Source organism: Dasypus novemcinctus, chromosome 10 (assembly GCF_030445035.2).
Source record: "Dasypus novemcinctus isolate mDasNov1 chromosome 10, mDasNov1.1.hap2, whole genome shotgun sequence".
NCBI classification, from domain to species: Eukaryota; Metazoa; Chordata; class Mammalia; order Cingulata; family Dasypodidae; genus Dasypus; species Dasypus novemcinctus.
In genome coordinates this window covers 57,293,914-57,313,026 of record NC_080682.1, presented here as the reverse complement: position 1 = coordinate 57,313,026, position 19,113 = coordinate 57,293,914, and the positions used below count along the sequence as shown (strand labels likewise).

The 19,113-nt window shown below is 39.5% G+C and overlaps 1 protein-coding gene across 1 annotated transcript in view; it reads left to right on the top strand.

Moving 5' to 3' along the window:
* Positions 1–5,975, top strand: part of CAT (catalase) — a 48,017-nt gene extending 42,042 nt beyond the window's left edge. Inside the window, exons 11-13 of the mRNA XM_058305578.2 lie at positions 3,429–3,536; positions 4,876–4,959; positions 5,283–5,975. Coding sequence (XP_058161561.1) covers positions 3,429–3,536; positions 4,876–4,959; positions 5,283–5,348 — 258 coding nt within the window. The 3' untranslated portion in view covers positions 5,349–5,975. The remainder of the gene's footprint in view (positions 1–3,428; positions 3,537–4,875; positions 4,960–5,282) is intronic.
* The last annotated feature ends 13,138 nt before the right edge of the window (positions 5,976–19,113 follow it).

Here is a 19,113-nt window from a genome sequence, read left to right as displayed (position 1 = left end):
GGTTATTACCCCACGCATTCATTTGGAATCCCTGAAGGGCTGCACCTCAGAATAAGGGCAAATCTGAAATAAACCTGCCCCCATCCACTGGAATACAGCTTTGAGTCAGCTCTAGCTGCAATTGGATGAAGATGCTCCATCTATCCTAACTGCCTGCCAGAAGCAAACATCAGTCTTCTTTGGAGGAAAATGGAACCTCAAATTATCTCTCCACCTTTGCATACACAGATGTCCAACAATAAATAATAAAGTAACAGGTGTGCCCCACACATGAGATCTAATGACTGAAAGCCGAGCGGAGAAAAACAGAAGGAGACCTCCAGAAATTTCAAATAAAGGAATTGCCAGGCATAGATTTTAAATAACTGTGATTATATACTCAGGAAAAGAGATGACACATGGGTAATTTAATAAGAGAACTTAAAGGTGTAAAAAAAAAAAAGAGAATTGAATGGATATATTAAGCTAACAAATGCAAAAACAGCATTTAAGAACTCAGTAGATGGGTTTAAAAGGGACTTAAATATAACTGAAGGGGCAGGTAGTGAAATGGAGAGAGAGCAGTAGATATTATCAAAATTGACTCAAGGGGAATTGCAAACTTTTCATTATGAAACACCATTTAGAGATTGAAAAGTCAAGCCACAGAGTGAGATTATATTTGCAAATCATCTAACTAACAAAGGGCTCATATACAGAATATAAGAAGAGTTCCTACAAAACAATAATTAAAAGACAACTGAATTTTAAAAAGGGCAAAAGACTTGAATAAGTAGCTCACAAAAGAGAATATCCAAATGACTGAAAATCATTTGGAAAAACTACTTTCTCTTACTAGTCCTCAGGGAAATACAAAATAAAATCTTGGAAAAATACCACTGCACCCCCACCAGTAGAGCTAGAATTTAAAAGAGAGGTCTAAATCTCATGAGTGTAAATTGACTCAGCTGGTTGGAAAACTCTGGCAATATCTAGTAAAGCTGAAATATGCATGACCTTTGACCTAGCAAGTACACTCTTAAGCATGTACCCAACGGAAATGTATACATATGTATAGCAGAAGACATGTACAATGTGTTCATAATTTTCCCAAACTGGGGATAATCCAAATACCCAAATGTTCACTAATAGTAGAATGGATAAATAAATAGGTATATATTCACAAAATGTACTGGTAACATATGGTTGTAGCAAGGAACAGCATGGATGAAGTCACAAGCAACATTGAACAAAAAAGCCAGACAGCAGATATAAACCGTGTGGTTCCATTTAGATAAGTTTCAAAAAGAGGCAAAATGTATTTGTGACAACAGACGTAAAAAAAATTCCCCTTTGGTGAGGAGAGAGGCGATGGTGACGGGGTGGGTTGCGTGTGATAGTCTGTTTCTTGCTCTGGGTGGTGGTTACACAGTTGTGTTCACTGAAAAGTCCTTGAGCTTTCACACTTAGGGTTTTTTGCCCTTTGCTGTGGGCGTGCTACACCAAAATTAAAAAGCTTTGCTAAAGGGAGGGAAAAAAGCCATTCCCTTACTTTGTATTGGCCAGTAAAAATGTCACTTTTCCTTTAAAAAGAATTTGATCCTGCAATGAAGGGTCTATGGTTGAAGTGTGGAGCTTATAAAATGGTTCAGAAACCTGATCTGGTTGGCAAGATAGAACAACGGGCACATTTGTGGAATCCATGCCCTCCCACAGTGAACGGGTGATCTACATCCATATACGGCTGATCTACGTCTGGTTGTCAACCAGACCTAAGAATGTACAAATGAAATTGCTTTGGAGTCTTCAGGGGCCAAGTCGCACTTGCTTTCTACCTGTACTGTGGTGAATGCTGAAGCAAGGGTTAGAGGATAAGAATTAAATACAATTTACAGTGTAGTCTTATCCACATGCTGAAATAGGTACACTGTCTATGTGTGTGTGGTATGGGCATGTACATAGTTTACCTCTTAAAACTGTAGATGAACCACATTCGTGGAATAGTGAGCAATTATTTTATATGTGTATTAATCAGTGGCATATTAGTAAATCTTTAACAACTGCTTCTCCCGGGGGAGGGGAAGAAAATCCTCTAGGGGGAAATCATTTGTTGATTTTCATGGTGGAACTGTTCCTTCAGGGCTGATTTCAAGCTATCACACGTCTCTGATCCTGTGGACTTGAGAAGTCCATACAGATAGCAGGCACAAATAACCTCAAGAGCATGGATAATATAATGTGAAAGGGGCTTTGAAATGAGCATGGATATAATCACTTTTCAGGAGATACAGAAGGGAATAGACCCTAAGACAAGAATAGGTTATGGGGGGAAAATATAACAAGTAGATTTGAAAAAGAACCAAACAGAAATTTCTAGAAAGGAAGAATACAGTCTGAAATAAAAATCCAAAGATAGTGACTCAGTGGACGTGTTAAATATTATGTTGGATACAATCGAAGAGCAAATTAGTGACTAGGCAGATAGGTATGATGAAACCCCCAGAAGGCAGTGCTTTAATTGGACTGTGTTAATACTTATTAAATTCAGAAGGTCTGATTTTGAAACTTTGGTATCAGAGTTAAACTTTGCCCAGAGTGTAAAAATGCAACTATATATAAGCCAGGTATTTGATGACTTGCTTAGAAAAGCTAAGAATGTCTCAATATTTTAAGAACTTGTTATTTTGGATAATCAGATATTATCTTCTACACAGTAAGAGAACAATGCATAGAAGAGAGCCTGGCACAAAATATTTTAAAAATCAACTAATGAATGAAATGTTAGCCTGAAATCATAGCTACAGCCTAGACATGGTTGATTTCAGGAATGGGCAGTAGATAGATACCAGGACTCTTTCATATAGTGGATACTAAGCTCCTGTTTTTCCTGTTAATCTATTGGTCTTTATTCTAGAGGTAAACCCAGTAACAATCTAAGCAAAATATCACTGTGCTAGTATCTGTCTTGCCCAAGAATCTTGGCTTCTTAGTAAGGATATGTATTTCAATGAATTGGTTATTTTTTCTCCATGATTTTGGGTGAATTGAACAAAGATTATATTGTGATAAGTTTGTATATAATCTCTTACCAGCAGAAAAGTTTTATTCCTTTTCATGAGATAACTTTATATTAGACTATAGCTTGTACACTCTTGATTTGTCAGTATTGAGGGTGGGGGAGGTTTAAATTGTAGGCCTTCTTGCCTTCTATGTAATAAGCAGTGACTACAAAAGGTAATATTAAAAGGCAGTTATGAGCTATTATCAATAGCGGAAATCCTCCTCGTTTCTTACTACTACTAATAATGAAGGACTCAAATAACAAATGACAGTTTCAACCATAATTTAAAATTATTCTTAAATTTTGAAAACTTTTTGGTGATTTAAAAAGTGGCATATTGGGTGAGTTTTGTTCTGTTGTCATCACTGTCCCTGTTTTCAATGAGCAGGTGCGAGTGTTCTATAAAGTTGTGCTGAATGAAGAGCAGAGGAAACGCCTGTGTGAGAACATCGCTGGCCATCTGAAAGATGCACAACTTTTCATCCAGAAGAAAGCGGTGAGTGATGCTCTTTGTAAGCCAGAGCGCACCCTCTACTGGCAGGAGAAGATTATGCAGCTGTGTGGGAGAACCCTTGAAAGGAAAAGTGGCATTTGTATTGTAATTTTTCTAAGGGAACTTAACAAATAATAATAATACCCCCTCCATAAATCCTTGATTATTTTCTCTCCACGTTTTATATGGTATAGTATACCCATTGATCCTTAGCTCTTTGACTAGTGTGTAATAGTTAGTTGAGTTCCTTGTGAATTTGCTTCTTTGTTGTTTAATTTGCCTGTAGCCAGGTTCTGGGCACGATGTCCAATATCAGAATGTGGAGCAAACCACACTTGCCCTTAAACACTGACAGTGAGCAGTGGAGCTTGCGTTTTTGTAGTGCGAAGCCTGTCTAAAGGCTCACTGTCCTGACACCTGACCCTCCCTCAGAAGCAAACCAGCAACGTGCACATGCTCTGACCTGAGAACCCAGCTACTTCTAAAAATCAGGCTGACCCTGAGAGCTACATGCTGGTGTGTTTCCCATGGCCCCTCCCTGATCTGCCATGGAGGAGGCTTCTTGTAAAGCTAGGAAATTCCACTTCCCCTGTCCTTTGCTTCTGCCTTTTGTTCATGGGGGCAGCCAGCCTAGGAGCATCTGGGGGCCTAGGGACAGGTGCCAGTAGGGCTCTCTGCAGGCAAAGACCTATGTCTGTTCTGGGTGTGTGTGGCTGTGAAAAAATAATCCTTTAAAGTAGCACTGTTTACTTATCTCTCTCTCCAGCGGAGAGCCTGGTAATTGCTTGTGAGGTAGACTGGGCAGGTCTTACCTTGTTTCACTGATGAGAATGGGTAAAGTAGCTTGTAGGTACAGAACCAGGCTCAGACCCTTGGCATTCTTCACTCACCAGTGCTAAAAGGGTAAGGGCTCATCTGGGCTCATGATGGCGGGCCCAGACGGTGGCTGGAAATTCCTGCTTGACCCAGCAGGTGGCAGTGTTTTTGTATGCTTCATTTTAAGTTCAGTGTCTGAGCCCATTTCTTAATACAAAGCACTATAACTTGTTTTATACTTGCTCTTAGCTCTTCATATGTAGTAAATGCAGTTCACCTTATATATATCTTTCTCACAGTATTCTGTTTTCACTCATTTTATGGAGTGGAGCAGGCAAAGTGAGCCAAAGTTGCTCTGCCGGTATACGATATGGTTTTCACCGGACCCTCAAGTCCTACCTAGTCTGAGGTTTGTGTTGTCAGACTACCTCTGCCCCCATCAAATAAGCACTGTGAAACAGAGACACTGGGGAGTGGCTTAGTGGGGATTTGGGGTGATTTCACATTTATTTTCATTTGGTTTCAGGTCAAGAACTTCAGTGATGTCCATCCTGACTACGGGGCCCGTGTACAGGCTCTTTTGGACAAATACAATGCTGAGAAGCCTAAGGTGAGCCAGGGCAGCCTGGTCATGGCAAGGGATGAGTGTCCTGATTAGATAAGGCGAAGTCTGGTTTCCGTTTAGCATTGTTCTCCTCAGGGGCCATTACCTGCAGCTGCTGGACTTGCTAGCTGCCATTAAGAAACTCATTTGAGATAAAAGAATTCACCTGTAAAACACATACTCTTCACCCATGGACAGTTTAAGACAGTTCAAAGTGAGTGAATGCTGACTTGTTATTTTCATTTGAGCCTAAATGAAAGCTAGGATAAATGTGGCATTGTTGCCGCTGAGTGACTTAATTAACCTGCTGTTTTTTTCTTTTAAAACAGAATGCGGTTCACACCTATATGCAGCATGGGTCTCATGTGGCTTCCAGGGAAAAAGCCAATCTCTGAGGGTCTGGGACTACCGCCGAAGCAAAGCGTTTTTGTCTACTCACACAACCACTCATCTCAGGAGAGAGGGTTTTTCTATGCTAGTTGAGCAAATACAAGCTAATGTCTTTAAAATTATAATCCAGGTTTCTATAGGAAGTAATCCATTAATAACTTTTAATACTATCTGCTGAGGGGAAAATGAAAGTTAGGGCTTAATGCTTGTTTGAAAGAAATGTGTTTGCTTTTGATGGATTATTCATTTAAAACAGCTGGAAGGAAAATTTCTAGCAGAAATATGATTTTATTTGAAAGAAAACATCTTGGGGAAATGGGTATGTTTACATATTACCTTATGGCCTATTACATAAAAACATGGCTATAATCATACAAGGAGAAATAAAAAAGATAATCCACCCAGAATTTTTTATTTTTCTAAGTTCCTTGTAAGAAAAACACATTTCATTCATCCTTGTCATCTGAAAATAACTTTAGCACTAACATGGTGTAAGTTTATTCCTGCTTGGAATTGATCCATTATTTCTTTCTTTTGGAATTACTTTGATGCTGATGTAGCACTGATATTGTCACAGACTGATTTGTAAGTGCTTACATTTTTACAATAAAATAATCTGTATTAATACTTAAGAATAGAAGAAATGGTATTTGATTTCTTTCTGCTCCGTATGTAACTTGGAATGGGCCACCAGACTCTTAATCTGGACATCACCTATTTTTAGATGTTTACTCTTTTTTTTTTTAAATATGTTTTCTAATTTTTTAAAAAAGATACTTAGATTAGATAAATGTTACATAGAAAATATAGGGGATTCCCTTTTGCCCCACTCCCAATCCGTTCCACATTTTCCCACATTAACAACATCCTTCATTAGTGTGGTTTTACATTTGTTACAATTGGTGAACACATTTTGGAGCATTGCCACTAAGTGAGGATTACATTGTAGTTTATACTCCCACACAATTTTGTAAGTTATGACAAAATATATAATGGCTTGTATCTGTCATTGCAGTGTCATTCAGAGCAATTCCCAAGTCCCAAAAATGTCCCCATATTACACCTGTTTTTCCCTTTCCCTCCCCTCAGAGCCTCCAGTGGCCACTGCCTCCTCATCAATGATATAATTTCTTCCATTGCTGGAATCGCAATAAGTCTATAGTAGAATACCAGTAAGTCTACTCTAGTCCATTATTCATTCCCCAATCCTGAGGATTCTGGGATGGTGATGCCCACTCCACCTCTAATTGAGAGGGGCCTTAGATCCCTTCAGGCAGATGGATAGGGCTTGCAGTTGCAGACTCTCTCTGTTTCTTGGGATGGTCGTTGTCCATCATTATCTCCTTGTTAGTTGTCCTGGGTGAGTCCAGTGAACTGGAGAGTAGGTGTTGCAACTCTGTTGAGATTCAGGGCCCTGCTGGCACATGGACAGCCCAAAGATTTAAGTGTCTTGGACATATACCTATCAGCTCTAGCACTAACTATAGATTCATGTAGAAGGGGTAGGAGAGCCATGTGTAGGGAAACCACACGTAACTCCAACTCTGTCATGCTGGGGAGCATAAATTCCCAAGTAGGGCCCACTGGCAAGGCACCAAACTCCTGAGCTGTCTGCCCTGCCTATAGTGTCTGGATGTCTCCCACTGGTTGAGACAATATTTACTTTGGCAGTCAATGAGATCCTACTGAGACGTGCATAAGCGTAACCTCTGGAATGACCTCCCAACTCACTTTGAAGTCTCTTAGCCATTGTGTTAGTCAGCCAAAGGGGTACTGATGCAAAATACCAGGACTCTGTTGACTTTTATAAAGGGTATTTATTTGGGATATAAGCTACATTCACAAGGCCATAAAGCATAAGTTACTTCTCTCACCAGAGTCTGTTGCCACATGTTGGAACAAGATGGCTGCCAATACCTGCAAAGGTTCAGACTTCCTCTTCCTCTTAAAGCTCTGTGGTCCCAGCTTCTTCCAATATCAGCTATAGGCTGCGATAAGTCTCATCTCTCTCCTGGGGCTCATTTCTCTCTGGGCTCAGCTGCTCTGCTCTGTCTACAAGGCCAGTTGTAAACTACCAGGCGAATGGCTTGTCTCTCTTCCTGGAATCTCTGCCATGTCTAATGGAGCCTTCTCTCTTTCCTCACATACCTGCTTCTCTGTGTATTTACTTCCCGGGGCTCCAGCTTTAAAACTCCAACTGTCTCCTCTACTTGTCATTTTATCTGTGCGTCCCCACCGATCAAGGGGGTGGAGACTCGACATCCTGCTGACATGGCCCAATCCAAGCCCTAGTCATAACTTAATCAAGTAAAACTGAAACCTCTGAATTCCAAACAATCCAAGGGTATCACTAGTCCAGAGGAACAGACCAGTTTACAAACATAATCAATATTTCTTTTTATTCATCAATAACATCAAACTGCTACAGCCATATAAACTCATTTGCCTTTACTCTTTCCTCTTTTTGGTCAAGATCTTTTTCCACTTGCATTGCTAGTTGGTGCTTGTTAGTAATCCCTTGATGCCAGTAACCCTTCCCTGCCATACTGCCAAAAACATTTTCAGATGTTTACTCTTAATAATAACATTTTATGGGAAGCGGACTTGGCCCAGTGGTTAGGGCATCCGTCTACCACATGGGAAGTCGGCGGTTCAAACCCCGGGCCTCCTTGACCCATGTGGAGCTGGCCCATGCGCAGTGCTGATGCGTGCAAGGAGTGCCCTGCCACATAGGGGTGTCCCCCGCGTAGAGGAGCCCCACGCCCAAGGAGTGCGCCCTGTAAGGAGAGCCACCCAGCACAAAAGAAAGCCACCCAGCCTGCCCAAGAATGGTGCTGCACACACAGAGAGCTGACACAACAAGATGACACAACAAAAAGAAACAGAGATTCCTGTGCTGCTGACAACAACAGAAGCGGACAAAGAAGACGACGCAGCAAATAGACACAGAGGACAGACAACTGGGGTGGGAGTGGGGGGAAGGGAAAAGAAATAAATAAATAAATCTTAAAAAAAAAACATTTTACAAGTGCATGGTACATTTGTTAAAATAGGTGTATAAATATTGAAACATTGCTACTAACCATGGTCAAAATTTACATTATGGTTTACATTTTGGACCATATACTTTTATAAATTTTAATGAAATTTAACATGGCCTGTTTCCATCATTGCAAGATCATGTAGAACACTTCCATTGTCCCCACAATACCCCATATTCCATCTATTCTATTCCTCCATCTCCCTCCCCTTGTTCATCAAGCTTCACTCCTTGAAGAACAAGATTCATAGTTACTTGCAACAACATTGAGGGCTTGACATAATGGCCTGTCCTCCCCTATTGGGCACTGCTTATGCTCTCACAAGACTCGTGCCCCTCAATTTGAGAATATAACAGGACTCCCCAGGATGGGAGTCCAGTAGCTTCTCATTATGTGTGTCTCCACCCACTGATAAAACATACTATGACAAGATGAACACTCACATACTCCCTAGAAGCCTGCCCCAGGTGAGCCCTGTCCTGAATGCTCCCCACATCCAACACCCTAAACCAGTAACCCTCCCCTGCCATATTGCCAAAAACATTTTCAGATGTTTACTCTTAAAATACCAATATCTCGAGAATCGTAGGTCATTTGTTTAAACTAATAGCTTTTGGACAGCCTTTGAAACACAGAAGACCAGAACTTTATGTTGGGAAAATAGCAAACTCCATACTTTGAATGTGACTACTCTCTTATTGCTTACTTACCTGACTGTGTTTTATTAGTAAGAGCTCAGAACTACTAGTTATTTTCCTTTTTTTTTTTTTTTCCTTTTTAAAACCCGTATTTGACTTCCAGAAAGATGGTAGATTAGAAAGACAAGGAATTTTTTTCTCTCCCAGAAAAATAGCTAGAGGAAAGGCAGAAATGGCCTGAGGAAAAAATATTCTAGGGTTTAGGACACCAGGGGAAGTCTGGTCACCACCCAGAAGAGAGGAGAGCACAAGAAAAAATTCTTGACAGAAAGACCATGAGTAGAAACTGCATCTGGAGCTGCTGGCACCCTTCCCCTGCCCTACGAGAGACAATTAAAAATTCTTGGGCCTCAGGCCAGCAGCTACAGATAGGGAGAGAGAGGGACACAGCCTAAGGTTGATTCAGCTTTTGGCCAACAATTTGGTCTCCAGTGTCCCACGAGCCCTTCCAGTCTGGATGGGCTGCACCATTGTTTGCCCTGGGAACAGGTAGGGGACTAAAGAGATCTGCTCTGCTCACTTGCCCTCCTTACTGACCTGGACTGGTTGTTGAGGATGCGGAGAGGAGCAGAATTATTTCCTACCCAGGAAGAGGGTGGCGGCTGCCAGCAAAGTTTGGAGAACAGCCTCTGAGAAGGTTTAAATTGCTAGCTTTTATCCTCCAAGTAGGATCCTCTATCACATTGATCTAGTCTGTGTTGCAGCAAAAACGCTCTGACCAGGCTCTGAAATGAGAGGGCTGCTGAAGAGTGTCACTTGCTGATGGACCAAGGAAGTGCATGTGAGGAAATTAAAAGTAAATAAGAGAGAAGAAATGGCCCAAGCAAAGGAATATATAAAAGCCCCAGATGAGACCAGGATTAAAGACAACTAATCAATCAGGTTTACACAAATTTCCAAAACCAAATTAATAGTTGAAAGACAATATGGCCAAAGTGGTAAATTATATCAAGAAGACACTGAGCAAGCACAAAGAAGAATTTGAAAACCTGAATAAAATAAAACAGCTAATGGGAATGAAAGACATGATAGGTTAGTTCAAAAACACATTAGAGGCATACAAACAGCAGACTCAAAATTAAAGAAGAAAGAATAAGTGATACAGAAGACAGAACAGCTGAAATGGAAGAAAAAAGAACAGAGAGAAAAGAATGGAAAAGATTGAGCAAAGGTTCAGGGAGTTTAATTGATAACACAAAGTGCAACAACTTACATGTCATGGGAGTTCCAGAAGGAGAAGGAAAAAGGGTAGAAAGAGTATTTGAGGAAATAATGGCTGCAAATTTCCCAAATCTCATGAAAGAAATGAGTTTACATGTCCAAGAAATGCAGTGTATACTAATCAGAATAAATCTGAACAGACCTTCTCCAAGACACATCCTACTCAGAATGTCAAACATCAAAGATAAAGAGAACATTCCAAGAGCAGCAAGGGAGAAGCAAACCATCACATACAAGGGATGTCCAGTAAGACTTAGTGTGAATTTCTTATCAGAAACCATGGAGGTGAGAAGACAGTGGTATGATATAATTAGGATACTGAAAAAGAGAAATTGCCAGTCAAGAATTCCTTATCCAACAAAACTGTCCTTCAAATATGAAGGTGAGTTTAAAATATTAAAAAATAAACAGAACCTAAGAGAGTTTATAAAAAAAAAATCTGCCTTTGCAGGGAGTATTAAAGGGAGACTTATAGCCTAAAAGAAAAAAGACAGGAGAGAGGCTTGGGGGAGAGTGTAGTAGAAGGCAAGAATAGCAGAAAGGACAACCAAAAAAGGGCAAGACAGATGAAAATAAGATATGACATGTGAAAACCAAAGAAAAATCGTGAAAGTAAATAATGCATTTACAGTAATATCACTGAATGTGAATGGATTAAACTCCCCCAAAACAAAAAGGATTAAAAACAAAACAAAACAAAAAGCAACAACCAAAAAACCCCATAAGCCATCTCTATACTTCCTACAAGAGAACTCACATTAGACCCAGGGATACAAATCAGCTGAAAGTGAAAGGCTGGAGAAAGAGGCTCCACACAACAGTAACCAAAATAGAGCAGGGGTATCTATATTAACATCAGATAAAACAGACTTCAAATGCAAAAAAGTTGTAAGAGAAGGCCATTTTATATTAATAAAAGGGACAGTCCATCAAGAGGAATTAAGAGACATAAATATCTATGACCTAACCAGGGTGCCCCAAAATACATGAGGCAAACTCTGGCAAAACCGAAGGGAGAAATAGATATCTCTACAATAATAGTTGGAAGCTTTAATATGCCACTCACGTCACTAGGTAGAACAACTATACAGAAGTTCAACAAGGAAACAGAGAAACTGAACAATATGATAAACAAGCGAGCAGACATACGCAGAATGTTGCATCCCAACTCATGATTATACATTCTTCTCCAATTCCCATGGATCTTTCTCCAGGATAGACCACATGTTAGGTCACAAGGCAGGTCTCAAAAAACATAAAAAGATTGAAATTATACAAAACATCTCAGATCATAATGGACTGAAACTGGAAATCAATACTAGTTGGGAAAGGGAAAAATTAACAAATGTGTGGAGGCTAAACAACACACTCCTAAAGTGTGTCAAAGAAGAAATCGTAAGTGAAATTAATTAATGTATTAAGATGAATGAAAACGAGAACACAACTTTTCAAACCTTATTGGCTACAGTGAAGGCAGTGATGAAAGGGAAATTTATAGCCCTAAACGACTGTATTAAAAAAGAAGAAAGCACTAAAATCGAAGATGTAACTGAACAACCAGAGAAACTAGAAAAAGAACAGCAAAACATTCCCAAAGCAAGCAAAAGGAAGGAAATAATAGAGCAGAAATAAATGCAATTGGGAACAAAAAAACAATAGAGAAAATCAACAAAACCAAAATCTGGTTCTTTGAAAAGATCAATAAAATTGACAACCCTCTAGCTAGACTAACAAAGAAAAAGGAGAGACAATGCAAATAAATATAATCAGAAATGAAAGGGGGAAGTTAGGACTGACCCCACAGAAATAAAAAGAGTCATAAGAGGATATTATGAGAAACTGTATGCCAACAAACTAGACAAATTAGATGAAATGGACAAATTCCTAGAAAGGCACAAACAACCTACACTGATGCTATAAGAAATATAAGAACTTAACAAACCAATCACATTTAGAGAGATTGAATCTGTCGTCAAAAATCTCCCAAGAATGAAAAACCCAGGACCAGGTAGCTTCGCAAATGAATTCTACCAAGCATTCTGAGAAGAGTTAACATCAATCCTGTTTAAACTCTTCCAAAAAAATTGAAGAGGATGGAAAATTACCTAACACAATTTATGAAGCCAATATCACCCTGATACCAAAGCCAGATAAAGATGCTACCGGAAAAGAAAATTACAGACCAATCTCTCTAATGAACATAGATGCAAAAATTCTCAACAAAATACTGCAAATAGAATCCAACAGCATATCAAATGAATTATACACTATGACCAAGTGGAATTTATTCCTGGTGTGCAAGGGAGTTCAAAATAAGAAAATCAATTAATGTAATACAGCACATTAACAAATTGAAGGGAAAAAATCCATATGATCATCTCAATCAATACATAAGAGGCATTTGACAAAGTCCAGCATCCTTTCCTGATAAAAACACTTTGAAAGATGAGAATAGAAGGAAAATTCCTCAATATGATAAAGGGTATATAAAAAAAACCTCATAGCCAGCATCCATACACAATGGGGAAAGTTTGAAAGCTTTCCCTCTAAGATCAGGAACAAGGATGCCCACTGTCACCTCTCTTATTTAATATCGTGTTAGAAGTTCTACCTGGAGCAATTAGACAAGAAAAAAAAAAAGGTATCCAGATAGGAAAAGAAGAAGCAAAACTCTCACTAATTGCAGATGACTTGATGCTGTATTTCGAAAATTCTGAAATGCCTATGGCAAAAATACTTGAGCTAATATATGAGTTCAGCAAAGTGGCAGGATATAAGATCAACACACAAAAATCAATAACATTTCTGTATACAAGTATGGAACAATCTGAGGAGTAAATCAGGAAAAAAATTCCATTTACAATAACAACAAAGAGACTCAAATACCTAGAAATCAATTTAACCAAAGAAGTACAGGACCTATATTCAGAAAACAATAAACAATGCCGAAAGAAATCAATGAAAACATAAAAAATGGAAAGGCATTCTGTGTTCATGGATTGAAAGACTAAATATCATGAATATATTAATCTTACCCAAACTAATTTATAGATTCATTGCAATACTAGTCAAAATTCTGACAGCTTACTTTACAGAACTAGAAAAGGCAATTACCAAATTAATTTGGAAGGGAAAGTGCACCTGAATAGCTAAAAGGATTCTGAAAAAGACAGATAATGTGGGAGGACTCTCACTTCTTGACCTTGAAACATACCACAAAGCTACAGTGGTCAAAACAGCATAAAGATAGATATGTTGATCAGTGGAATGGAATTGAGAGTCCAGAAATAAACCCTCTTCTCTAAGGTCAGCTGGCTTTTGACAACCTACCAAGTCCACATTAATGGGACAAAACAGGCTCTTCAACAGATGGAGCTGTGAGACCCGGATATCCATAACCGAAAGAATGAAAGAGGAGCCCTATCTCACTCCCTACACAAGAATCAACTCAAAATGGAACAAAGACCTAAACATAAAAGCCAGGACCATAAAACTACGAGAAAAAAATTTAGGGAAACATCCTAAAGATCTTGTGGTATAGGTGGTGGTTTCTTGGATCTTACACCCAAAGCACAAACAATAAAAGAAAAAAAAAACCAAAACAGGTAAATGAGACCTCCTCAAAATTAAACATTTTTGCACCTTCAAAGAACTTGGTCAAAGGATGAAAAGGCAGCCGACTCAGTGGGAGAAAATATTTGGAAATCACGTATCTGATAAGGGTTTAGTATCTATGATATATGAAGACATGCTACAACTCAACAATAAAAAGAAAAATAACCGAATTAAAAATGGGCAAAATACTTGAATAGACAGGTTGTCCTAAGGTAAAGTACAAATGACAAAATAAAACACATGAAAAGGGAAGTGGATGTGGCACAAGTGATAGGGCTTCCACCTACCATCTAGGAGGACCTGGGTTTGATCCCTAGGGCATCCTGGTGAGAAAAGAAGAAGAGAAAGCATACCTGCGCAGCGAGCCAGTGCTCGTGTGGTGAGCTAAATGCCTGTGTAGTGAGCCGAGTGCCCACATGAGTGCCTGCAAGGTGAGTCAAGTGCCCACATAGTGAGCCAAGGGCCCGTGTGGTGAGCCGAGTGCCTGTGTGAGTGCCCATGTGGTGAGCCAGTGCCCATGCAAGTGAGTCACTCAGCAAGACGATGACACAACAAAAAGAGAAATGAAGGGGAGAGTCAAGGTGAAGCGCAGCAGAAACCAGGAACTGAGGTGGCGCAGCTGACAGGGCACCTCTCTCCACATCAGAGGTCTCCAGGATCGAATCCCGGTAAATCCTGGAGGAGAAAAGAAGACAAAAAAGAGAAAAAGATACAGAAGATCACACAGTGAATGGACATAGCAAAAATAGCAGGGTGGGGGAGGCGGAGGGAAAGAGGGAAAATAAATTTTAAAAAACCTTATTAAAAATCACATGAAAAAATATTCAACTACACTAGTGATTAGGGAAATGCAAATCAAAGCTACACTGAGATACCGTTTCACATTAGAATGACTGCTATTAAAAAAACATTAAACTACAAATATTGGAGAGGATATGAAGAGATAAAAACACATTCACTGTTAGTGGAAATATAGAATGGTACAACCATTGTGGAGAACTGTTTGGCAATTCCTAAAGAAGTTGAATATAGATTTGCCGCATGACCTGGCAATACCGCTACTGGGTATATACCCAGAAGAACTGAGATCAGTGACATGAACAAGACATCTGCCCACCAATGTTCATAGTGGTGTTATTCACAATTTCCAAAAGATGGGAACAACACAGGTGTCCCTCAACTGATGAATGGATAAACTGTGGTGCATACACATGATGGAATATTATGCAGTGTAAGAAGAAACGAAGTTGTCAAGCACATGACAACATGGGTGAAGCTGGAGGACATTATGTTGAGTGAAGCAAGCCAGGCACAAAAGGACAAATACTGTTTGATTGCACTGTTATGAACTAAATATCTTGTGTAAACTCATGGACTAGAATATGGATCACCAGAAAATAGAATGAGGGTAGAGAATGGAAAACTGAGGGTTAAGTTGTGAAGAGAGTTGGTAGAAAGGTTGTTTGTTAATCTTTGGAAATGAATAGAAAAGATGAAAGCACAACAGAGTGTTTGTAACTAACGGTGCTATTATATGGCCATGACAATGGTTGAAAGGGAAAGTCTAAGGTCATGTATGTTACTAGAAGGAGAGCTAAAACATGTATAATGGGATGGTATAGCATAGTAAAACTTCATGTGAAATATGAATATGGGTAATATTGCATATCTAGGACTGTTTTTTTTCAAACTGAACAAAAGTATGTTAATGATATGGATGTTAGTATCAGGCAAAACAAAACAAAAAAAATTATGCCAAGTGCAAGAAACCAGAACAAACAACAACAAAAACCATATTTGCTGCCTTTTGTGCTTGATTCATGGGAAGACTTAAAGGTGGTGGCAATTCTGAATACTAAATAAAAAGTTGTTTTCCTTGAAAATCCCTGTTCCCTTCATCTCAGATCTTCAAAACCAGTTTGCACTTACTCTTAGGAATTTCCTGAAATCTTGAACTTCAGGAAAACATTAGACCACTACGAGACAATTTTGAGCTCTCGGTCTTTTGGCTCAAACTCTCCTGTCTAAATTCCTGCTGTATTCAAGTGTGCTTTGAAAACTTGTATTTGCAGACATAGAAAATAAGTTATCCATTTATACTCAATAATAAAACAACACTTTAGTTAATGTAACTTTTTTTTTTTAGGTAGTAGGGCTGGGGATTGAACCCGGGACCATGTATGCAGGAAGCTGGCACTCAACCACTTTGCCACATCAGCTTCTGAGTTGGTTTTTTCATTTGTTTTACCTGTTGTTTTTTTTTATTCGAGGCACTGGGGACTGAACCCAGGACATCCCATATGGGAAGCAGGTGCTCAACCACTTGAACCATATCCACTCCCCTACAGTAACTTTTTAGTGTTAAATATATAAAACTAATGCATAAAAATTAATATAATTTGACAATGGGGGATACTGGTTATATAAGTAAAGAGAGTTTTGAGATTTTCTGCTTCGTTCTTTTCTGCAATCTAAAATAAGTTGATAGTTAACAATCCCACTATCTAAATGTTTCCCATATACAAAAATTTGACACATAGAAGTGTCCCAGTTTTGCACTGGAGACCTCTTATTGTCATTTTCAAAGATAAATATTAAAGGCATTAACTTACCCCAGTTAGATTTTACTTCCTGGGAGGGAGTATGTAATTATGTTCTTCTTAAATGACATTAAGATACATCCTAAGAGTTTCTGAATCAAATTTATAAGGAGGATAAAATTAGTGAAAGGCAGTATTTTATAGTGGTTTTAGAACCAGACAGACCTGGATTCAAATCCAAGGTCTGTCATTTTCTACCTGTGGGAACTTGAGCAAGTTGTTTCACCCCTCCGAGTACTAATTTCCTTATCTATAAAGTGCAGCAATAACTTTTCTTGCCTTTTTGGGGTTTGTGCTGATTATTCAGTATACTTGACTCTGACCCCCACACTTTTCTAGCCCAATCTTCCCTGGGCCCAATCCTGGTCAGCTTTTGCTTGGTAACTAACCATCTCACAACTCGGTGGCTTAAAAAATAACCATCACTTCCATCACTCATGTGTCTGAGTCAGCTGGGGGTTGGCTGCTCTTGCCTGGTCTTAGCTGGGGCGGGGTGGCTGGTGCAGCTCTATGTCACGTGTCTCTCATCCTCCTTGGATGAGAGAAGGTGATGACTAATCCCACGGAGATGGTAGAAGTGCAAGAGCACAAGCCCAATTGCAAAGGATTTTTCAATCCTGTGTTCACCTCATACCCACTGTGGCAGTTTGAGATTATGAATTCCAAAAAGAGAGATGATGTTTGTAAACTGATCTGTTCCTCTGGGCATGATCCCCTTGGACTGTATTAGATTCAGCTGAGATGCCTTTGACTAAATTATGTGAAGATTAGGGCTTTGATTCCACCACATCAGTAGGGTGTAACTCAGGGTTAATTCCCTGCCCCCTTGGTGGGATATATAAACAGACACTCATGCAAGAGGAGAGAATGTGGTCATTTTGGTCCAGCCATGTGACAGAAAGGAGAAGGTTCAAACAGTTAAAACCCCGGGGGAGAGCCATTTGCCTGATTGTTTGCATTTGAAGAGACCAGAGGCCTCTGAGCAGCTGAGAAGGCCTGAAAGAAATGAGCCCTCGAGCCTACAGCTGAGATTGGAAGAAGCTGGGCCCACAGAGGCTTAAGAGAAAGAGGCAGGTTGAAGCCTTACAGAGGTCCCTCTACATCTTGATTCAAAATGTGGCAACAGACTCTGGTGAGGAAATACCTCTTATGGTACTTTGAGTTGGACTTTTTAGGGCCTTGTAGCTGTAAGCTTTTACCCCAAATAAATCTCCTTTATAAAAACCAACAGCTTTCTGGTACTTTGCATCAGCACCTCTTTGGCTAATATACCCACCAATATGTCATTGGCCAAACCAAGTCACATGGCTAAGCCCAAAGTCAGAGGACAAGGAAATATATCATGCCCATGGAGATAGCATGTGCGTGTGTGAATATACCTGAAAAGAGCCTACCGTAGAGTACACTTCCTATCATTTCTTCAATACTAGTAGAATGTTCAATCCGTTGGCCCAACCACATTTTCACTAGTCTCTAGATTTTAGGTAGTTCATAAGGTTAATTACTCCAAAACCCAGGCTTCATAAAATCTGCCTCTCACCAGCTCACGTCATGCATTGGAGAAGATGAACATTGTTGGAGCAAAACACCGTCCTGCTGACTTTGCTCTCTAAATTTTTTTTATCACAACCCGTGAGTGGGGCTTCAGCGCTGCTTAGAATCCACCTGTCTTTCCTTTCACAGTACCCTCTCCCACTTGCCTTTTCCTTTCCTTCTCAACTGCTTCTTATTTCATTGAGAAAAGAATAATTGATAAAGTCCTTATCTTTTTTACTACCAAAGAAAAGCAATAAGAAAGCTACTCGGCCCATTTCTTGGCCTCTGGGTTCATGGTGTTACTAAAGGGCAAAGGGTTAAATTCAGCTCTAAGCTTTCTATAAAACAAATTGAATGCTTTAAAATCCCCATCAGTGCTTTGAAATATGTCCAGGGTTAGAAGAGGTATGCTCCAAATATTCTTTTATCATTTTGAATTTTTGAAAATTTTAAACAATCACATATTAATATACTAAAATAGTTCGCTATGGAAAGCTCTCTTGTGAATCCTTTCTACAAAGGAAAGATTTATTCCCTTGTTTGAGTGTTTGATAGGTGAATTTTGCTTGTCTGTTGTTTTTACTTTTTGTTGTTTTGCTTTTGGTATTGTTAAAGTGTATTTTAAACAGCTGTTTATATTTTCTGCCCTTGAATGAACTGTGTTATGAAGCCATGAGTTTTAGTAAAACTCCCATTTTAAAGACTGCAGTGGTTGCATGGTGGTTTCCAGGTCCACATCCTAACCCCTGTAACCTGTAAATGTGATCCTATTTGCCAAAAAGGGTCTTTGCAGATGTAATTAAGTTAAGGATCTCAAGATGAGATCATTTTAGATTTTCCAGGTAGGTCCTACTTCCAGTGAAGGGTCCTTATAAGAAACACAGGGGAGAAGGAGCAGGTCATGAGAAGACGGTGGGAAAGGTTGGAGTGGGGCAGCCTGGAAGCGGTGAGGAAGCATCCCCTTCCAGGGTCTTCTGAGCGGGCGTGACCCTGCCCACACACTGATTTCGGTCCCCTGGCCTCCAGGACCAGGAGAGAATACTGCTTCTGTTGTTTTAA